Genomic DNA, 8,936 nt, shown 5'->3' with positions numbered 1-8,936 from the left:
GGCTGCATACGTTTATGTTCCCATTTAAGAGTTCAAATGATATCGCCAGACCAGCTGTCTCAGATGACACAGAAGAGGATCATAGAACGATTAGGGTTGGAAGGGTCCTTAAAGATCATCTAGTTCCAACCCCCCTGCCATGGGCAGGGAAACCCTCCACTACACCAGGTTGCCCAAAGCCTCATCCAACCTGGCCTTGAACACTTCCAGGGATGGGGCATCTACAACTTCTCTGGGCAACCTAAGATGGAGAATGGAGATGGAGGATGGAGAATGATAATTAGATTTCTCCACATATCTGGTTCTGGGGAGGTAATTACAGCTCTCCAAGTCATCACATACCAGCCCAGTTACATAACCCCGTTTTGTTTGTTAAACTCGTTTGCAAGCATTTGACTTGAGCTCACTTCTTTCTTAGTCACCTGTATCACACCCAGAGAAACAAGCCTTTGAAACACACACGTACACACACACGCGCACACTCATGCAGGTGTAACACATGTCACACCTCCCCTCCCTTGGCCTCCCATTAACATCATCATTTTGTCTGTCAGCAGGGGGATGGGTGTGAAGTTGGTCACAGGAGTAAGAGAAATGAGGAGGAGGAGGAGGAAACTCAGACAGCCGTACATGGTTTGTTTGTCCAGGGAATTTTCTTCTTCCCCACCACACCTTCTCCACTCACTCTGGTCTAATCCCTAAAACAACAAGCCTCTTATTCTACACTTCCAAGAACTGTTCGGTCAGTGCCAATACAGATTTGCCCCTTTCTCAATGAATAATAAAAGGTGTAAGAAAACTTACAGGCTTGAAGCAAAGATCATACTATTAGAATACAATCAAGGCATCTCTTCTGGGCTACTGTATCTGTTTCTCCATTAGGTAGGTGGAAAAATAACAATTCCTTTCCTCCATGATGAGATCTAACAGAGGTTTCTGAACCTTCTAGACCTTTACATAGAACACGCCATAGAAGCAAATAGTGCTTATTTCTAGTGGGGTAGGGAAAGGTGCCCAAGCAGAAGAATGGTGGGAAAATACCTCCGTCACAATGGGAGAGCAACCCAGCAACCCAATGAAAACTCATAAGCCTCCTTTATCCTTACATGGAAAGAAATACCTACTTTCATACTTTATATAAATTCTCATCAAGAAAGTTTAAAGTGCATGTTCATTAGGATCAGCCAGACAGGTGGTCAAATTTGCCTTTATTATGGTTTGGTTAAGGAACCTTAGGTCTGCATGTGAAATTCTGCTTTCTTTTTTTTTCCCGATGAATTTTACTTTCTCAAAATTATACCTGTCCTTCCCAATGCTTAGCAAAGTGCATTAGCTCTCACTAATGACTAAAAACTTGGATTCCAAACAGGCTTTTCCTGTTTTCTACATTTCCTTGGGTTTTAGGCACTCATCTTATGCATCCCCTGATCATATATCTATCTATCTATCTCCGAACTTACTTAATAATTTCCCCTGCAAACAAGCAGGAGAAGAGAGAAATAGGCTTCAGGAAAAATGGGCTCAGGTATGGGCACACCATTTGCTTTCTGACATTTGCAAAACAAATGTTGATTTCTACAGTTCAAGATATTGCACTATATATTATATATATATATACACACACTATATATATTCAAGGTATTGCACTCTATATTGATCGAGATTAGATGATTCTTCCCTTGGCTGGGAGGTGGGTCACGAGTTTTTAATCAAATCTAACCTTGTTACCACTGTAGCTCCAGTACAGTCCATGCAAATTTTGAAACAGATCCTAGACCTACTCTCACGACATACCAGAATCAGGATTAAAAACACCTAACAGAAAAAAACCTGCTTCCAATTCCTCCCTCTGCCTTCACACAACATTACTTTTGCTGTGCTTACAAGCCTGGTAACAGCACCAGGAGTTAGCACGGCAAGAAGCTAATCCTGTAGCAGCGCTTGTTCTTAGGGAAGGAGAGTTACTACACAGACAGCAACGTTTGTTTCAGCAGTGGATGGTAAAAGGCTTCAGTGGAATGAAAGCATGTTCTTTCCCTCTGTCCTGGTTTCGCTGGGATAGAATCATAGAATCAATTTTCTGTTCAGAGAAGCCACGTTTCTACAGTAAGCTGCACTTTTAAGAAAATTGCAGCACTCGATTTGGTGAGAACAAAGTTGACAAGACACTTCAGTTTGTAGCCAGCTGTGGTATGCAGGTACCCATAGCGATCAAGGATTTTTCAACTTGTTTTTGCAAAAGACCCAGATGTCCAAGAACCTGGGGAAAGCATGGCCAGGGCGACTGACACCTAAATTGGCAAAAAGGTATTCCATACCATGAACATCATGCTCACTAGAAATCGGAGTTTGTTGACGATGGCCTCTCTTTCTCAATGGTCACCATCCGTGGAGGGTCCCACCTGACATGTTGCTCCTGAGGATGCTCTCTCTCTTCCAGGATTGTGGTTTTGGGATTTTCCTGCTCCAGGATTGCTAGCCAGGAATGGGCTGGACATGAGTCAAGGGACTGTGAGCAAACGCACCATACATCACTTGTCTATCATTATTATTTTTCATTTTATTTCATTTCAATTATTAAATAGTTCTTATCCCACGGGTCTTGCTTCCTTTTCCTGATTCTCCGTCTTGAGTGGGAAGGGGTCACTGGATAATAGAACAGGTGGCTATTGTTTAGCCCCACATACGGGCTAAACATACACACCTTCCCCTTGTATTTTCAACATGCAATTTTAGAATATATAGTTCATGAAAAAAAGTTCCCTTGAGTATACATGCACCACTGGTCTAACCTGAATCAGGAGCCCACTTTTGAAGCAGGTCTCATTTTCTCCACTTACCACGTTTTGGTTCACAGTGCTGAGAGGTTCCAGAGTACATGTTGTTTCATCCAAAAGATGTCCAACATGCACTCCCAATGCAACGAGCAGCCAGTTCACAAACTAGACAAGAAGACAAAAGTAAAACCTCTGCAACACATGTACTGTGGGAAGTGAGCTACTCCTACTGGGTGGGATACACTGCTTGCTAATGTAGACACAGTATGCATCCACTTTCTAGGATTTGTTTTCTATCTATGAAAAATCCTTCATACATGTAAACGCTCAGGTCTCGTAGCTACCCACAGCTGTTCTATTCTGCCATGATCAAGGTAACAGATTGCAAAATTTAACTTTAAATCAACGGGGCTTTTCTTGTAATGGATGTCATATCCACAGCAGCTTCTAACTCACCTTGTGGCACTTCCTCCCCCTCCTCTCCTGAACTTAAACACACACATACACAGAGTCCAGTTTGAATGTGATAAACGCTTGTGTGGAATAATCAAGAAAAGACCTTCCATTCAATAAATCCACCCTGTTTTCAGTCCCACTATTGAAGTAGGTCACCCATATCAACCTTCCTGATGCTTTGCGGCATTTCTTTCATCAAAGAGGGACTGAGGTTGCCCTGTGCTGCAGCCAGAGAAAAGCAACCACACCACTGCTATTGGAACGCTTGGGGTATGCAGGAGGTTTTCCCCTCTCCCTTGGTAAAAAAAACTTACTCTTTAGCACATCTCGTATTTCATGGTTAGGACAGATATTTGCAATTGCCCAACAAAGCCCTGATCTCTGGAAAACTGAAAGCATGCAAAGTAAAGGATAGAGTATTTGTGTAAAAGATGACGGCAAAAGAATCACAGTTTAAACCATCAATATCAAACAAGTTGAAAGCTGTATCTAAAACAGAACAGTTCTGTACATTTTCTGAAATGCTGAATATTCAGGCAGGAGAAAAGAGTTGATTAAAGCCACTGAGGAAGCCAGACATTTGCCCCACCATTGCTTGCTGTTTCTGAATCACTTAGCCTGATAAAGAGCTCTAAAGTCACAGAGCTCAAGCTAAAACGAGTACAATTCAGTTAGGACTCACCAGAAATATCATCATCACTACTACAATCAGAAATTGGTTCGTGGTACTGGCCATGTTATTTGGACTGAATTAGCCCTGCCCTAAAGGAAAGCCTGTCTTTCCAGAATGCTGCCAGGCCCTTCCAACAAAAACAACTCAAGGAGCCCTAGCTAACTCTCCCAATATACTGTCAATTTGTTGGTATCTTTTGCCAGCCATCACCACCAATGGGTACTTGGAAACGGAGACGGATGTACAGTTGCTGTGTTTCTGACATTTACTCACCAAAACCCTAACTCCAAATATGTCATTTGTTTGTTTCTGTTTCCAAATGATGTTTTCTTGAAACCCATTCTTTTAAGCTGATGTCTGTTCCTTCACTGGATTGCATGACATGAAATGCCTGTGTATTTACCAACTACTCTCACATGTAACAGCTCATGAAGTTTCCCATACAGAAGATAGAGGCTTTGAAATAAACAAAATGGGAACTAGTATAGTGGTATTTCCAACAGAGATTACTTTTCTCTTTTTTAAAAAATAAATTTTCATCTGCAGCATGTTCAATCATAACTGAGATGGAAGTTTCTTACTGCTCTTCAGTTTGGCCCTTGAACAGCTGTATTTCCTGTTAGCGTATGTCTCCACACAAGAAATCAGCTGTTCTACTTCTTTTTTCCTTTTTAATATTATTGGTCACAGAAAGATTCCTTTTATTCTAGTGATAACCATTCAAGCAAGTTTACCCTATAAAAAAACCAAAACCAAACCATTTTTGACTATCATTTCCCCTTCAAAATAATTTACGAAGCAGTACATCTTGGTCTTTTATTTGTATAAATTATACAACAACTATAGTTTTTTTTAGACAATGAGATGAATCTGTATTTAATACTTCAATCATCGTTCTCAGGGTTGGAAAAGTCTCTGATACTGACGGTAGGCTCTTGTAAGAAGGTGAAATACTGGAAGAGGAGAAAAAAGAAAGTTATTTATCTTTTGATGAGTTTCATGATTTACCTGGAAGTTAACACATTGGCTTATACTTCTCTTCATCCCCTTCTCCAACAAGTTTGGAACCTGAAGTCAAGAATCTGTTGCCCACAACCAGCTTTGGCTTCTCACGACTCCTCAACTCACCATACAGAATGAAGATAATGACTACATAAAAGAGCCTTCAGAAGTGGCACAAGTTGAAGTAAAATTTTATTCCTTTAAGTCTTCAAGCCTTACTTACCTTACCCACTATTATTCTTCCACCACAAACTAGCCACTCAGGTTATTTACCTTCATATTATTACTTCAAGTTCTTTGGGCTGTGGTTCTACAGATATTTTTCTCAGCACCAAGCAAAGTAAACTTCAGCATTTTCTTTGCTTTGCCTCATTCCTTGCCCATTATACATCTCTCATCTATCAGTGGGACTACACTACGAAATGGTCTCAGTTAAAAATAAATTTTGGTTTCAGCAAGGTTTTTAACACAAACCAGTTCCCTGATCTAATTTGTTATGGATTCCCACAAATTTCAACAGTACACCTGAGAGCGTCAGAAACACATAGGTAGGGTTGAAATGGCTAAAGCTGACTTTGCTCCTAAGAGAGAAGTTCCCCTTTGGTAAAAACATGTCTTAAAAAAAAAAAGACATGAACAGATGATTAAGAAAGAAGTTGAGTATATAAATTAGGAGATTTGCAGTAAAAAGTTGTGGGAACTATAAATATTTTATATTTCCAAGACAACCAAGTCACAATATTTGTGCAGACTACTTCTAATAAAATCTGCAGCTTACTACACTGTAGTTTAAAAATGTCAATCTCTAATAAATGCTGAATTTGACTGCGTTTACATGTAGATTTTTAGCCTTAGTCTGACAAAGATGTCCTTGAGTCTTCTTAAAAGCCTTCTTCATTTAGAAAGAGATTTTATATCTAGTGAAATTCACTAGGCTGAGAACCACTGACAATGAAGTTAACACTAATCAGTATGAGATATTCGGCACTAACAGCAGCTGCAGAGTTCCTCAGGCTCTCAGAATAACTCAGGTTGGAGCAGACCTCAGGAGGTCTGTGATCTACATCCTGCTCAAAGCAAGGTCAACTGCGAAGTCAGACCAGGGTGTCAAGGCCTTATCCTGTCAGATCTTGAAAGTCTCTGGGGATGGAGACTGCACAGCCTCTCCAGGCAGCCTGCTCTGCTGCTTGACAACCCTCAAGGTGAAATGATCATGCTCAGTCTGAACCTTGTTTCAACTTAGGCATGTTGCCTTTAGCTCTCCCACCAAGCACTGCCCAGCTCCATTCTCCCAATTCTCGCAGATACTGCAAAGCTGCCGTTCGGTCAAAGCCTTCCCTTCTCCAGGCTGAACAAGTCCAATTCACTCCTGTTAAGGCATGTCCTCCAGCCCCATGACCGTCTCAGTGGCTCTTTACTGAATTTGCTCCAGTTTATCAGAGTCCTTACTGGTGCTGCCCCCAAACTGGATGCAGTATTGTAAGTGTGGTCTAAAGTGCTGAATACTCCCTAAATCTGATTATCTAAACAGCTTTTTACCCATCTAGTAGTCCATTCGTCCAGACCATAACATGCTATCTTGGAATGGGAGTAATGTGGGAGTCCTTCCTGAAGTAAAAATAAACAACATCAATTGCTTTTCTCATCCCCAAATCTAGTTGCTTTATCAGAGAAAGCAATCATATTGGGTCACACAGCATTTGATAAACCCATGTTGACTGTCTCCAGTCCCTTTCTCCTGTGAGAGAGAAGCCTATAGTTTCCCTGGGTCATCCTTCTGGCCTTCTTGAAGATGGATGCAAGATTTCTTTTCCTGCAGTCACCAAGGATGTCCCCTGATGCACACAACCTTTCAAAGATTACAGATGGCCGTGTAAGGACATTGGCCAGTTCTCTCAGCACCCTTTAAGGGTCCTGATCCTGACCGGAAGGATACTAAAACTGGTTTTGTCTCTGGCCCAGTTTCTACATTTTGTATGGGGAATAACCACCAAGGGACAAATCAAACACACCAGATTTCATAGATTTCATAGATTTCTAGGTTGGAAAAGACCTTAGAGATCATCCAGCCCAACAGTCCCTAATCCCCCATTAAACCATATCCCTAAGCAGTTCATCCACCCTTTTCTTAAACACATCCAGGGATGGGGACTCAACCACCTCCCTGGGCAGCCTACTCCAGTGGCTGACAACCCCTTCAGAGAAGAAATTATTTCTAACATCCAACCTGCACCTCCCCTGACTAAGCTTATACCCATTTCCTCTTGTTCTATCACCCATCACTAATGTAAAGAGCCCTTCCCCTACCTCCCCACCATCCTTTCTCAAGTATTTACAGGCTGTAATCAGGTCTCCCCTCAGCCTCCTCTTCTCTAGGCTAAACAGCCCCAACTCCCTCAGCCACTCCTCATAAGTTTTATTTTCCAGCCCCTTGACCAGTTTAGTCGCCCTTCTTTGGACCCACTCCAGGAACTCAATATCTCTCTTAAAGCGAGGGGCCCAAAACTGGACACAATATTCCAGGTGCGGCCTCACCAGTGCCAAGTACAGGGGCAGGATCACTTCCCTATTCTTGCTGGTTACACTATTCTTGATACACGCCAGTATCCCATCGGCCTTTTTGGCCACCTGGGCACACTGCTGGCTCATATCAAGCCGGTAGTCAACCAACACCCCCAGGTCCTTCTCCGCCAGGCAGCTCTCCATCCACTCTTCCCCGAGCCTGTAGCGATGCTTGGGGTTTTTATACCCCAAGTGAAGGACTCTGCACTTGGCCTTATTAAAGCTCATGCCATTGGCCTCAGCCCAACGATCCAGTCTGTTCAAATCCCTCTGAAGGGCCTCCCTACCCTCGAGCAGATCGACACAGCCTCCCAGCTTGGTGTCGTCCGCAAATTTACTGAGGGTACATTCAATCCCCTCATCCAGGTCATTGATAAAGATGTTAAACAGAACTGGACCCAGCACTGAGCCCTGGGGAACCCCACTGGTGACCGGCCTCCAGCCAGATTTAGCCCCATTTACCACCACTCTTTGGGCCCGGCCATCCAGCCAGTTTTTAACCCAAAGGAGGGTGTGACTATCCAGGCCAGCAATTATCAGTTTCTCAACCAGAACACTATGAGAAACTGTATCAAAGGCTTTACTGAGGTCAAGGAAAACTACATCCACAGCCCTTCCCTCGTCAACCAGGCAGGTCACCCCATCATAGAAGGTGATCAGGTTTGATTGGCAAGACCTGCCTTTCATAAACCCATGTTGACTGGGCCTGATCACCCGGTTAACCTGTATGTGCTCATTAATAGCACTCAAGATAACCTGTTCCATGACTTTGCCCATCACCAAGGTCAAACTGACAGGCCTGTAGTTCCTCGGATCCTCTTTCCGCCCTTTTTTGTAAATGGGGGTAACATCCGTCAGCCTCCAGTCCAGCGGAACTTCCCCAGTGAGCCAAGACTGCCCAAAGATAATGGACAGGGGTTTGGCAATGACATCCGCCAGCTCTCTCAGGACTCTCGGGTGGATACCATCAGGCCCCATAGACTTGTGGGCATCCAGCTGGCGAAGCAGATCCTTGACCCGTTCCTCTTGGATCACAGGAGCTTTGATTTGCTCTCCCTCCCTGCTCTCAGACACCACAGGCCAGCTCACCTGGGAACTACTAACCTTATTATTAAAGACTGAGGCAAAGAAGGCATTAAGGACCTCAGCCTTGTCCTCGTACCTAGTGACTAACGTACCCCCTGTGTCCAGTAGGGGCTGGAGGTAATCTTTTGCCCTCCTTTTGTTATTAATGTATTTATAGAAGGACTTTTTGATGTCCTTTACGGAGCAGGCTAGTCTAAGTTCCAGTTGGGCTTTTGCCCCCCTGATTATCTCCCGAACTTTCTCCCTGTATTCCTCCCTGGATGCCTACCCATTCTTCCAAGACTTACAGACTTCGTTTTTCTTTTGAGGTGTTCCCAAATCTCCTTGGTCATCCAAGCTTGTTTTCTACCCCGGCGGCTCAATTTCTGGCACACAGGGAC

At 43.3% G+C, this 8,936-nt stretch overlaps 1 protein-coding gene across 2 annotated transcripts in view; it reads right to left on the bottom strand.

The window, feature by feature from the left end:
- Nucleotides 1-4,726: 4,726 nt before the first annotated feature.
- TTC13 (tetratricopeptide repeat domain 13) overlaps nucleotides 4,727-8,936 on the bottom strand; it is a 48,551-nt gene continuing 44,341 nt past the window's right edge. For both annotated transcript variants that reach the window (XM_086627230.1, XM_086627223.1), the window contains one exon: nucleotides 4,727-4,859. In XM_086627230.1, the coding sequence (XP_086483356.1) occupies nucleotides 4,736-4,859 (124 nt within the window). In that variant the 3' untranslated portion in view covers nucleotides 4,727-4,735. The remainder of the gene's footprint in view (nucleotides 4,860-8,936) is intronic.

Source organism: Tauraco erythrolophus, chromosome 2, assembly GCF_009769465.1.
Source record: "Tauraco erythrolophus isolate bTauEry1 chromosome 2, bTauEry1.pri, whole genome shotgun sequence".
NCBI lineage: Eukaryota > Metazoa > Chordata > Aves > Musophagiformes > Musophagidae > Tauraco > Tauraco erythrolophus.
Note: the sequence above shows the minus strand (reverse complement) of the source record. Positions and strands in the feature narration are given on the sequence as shown.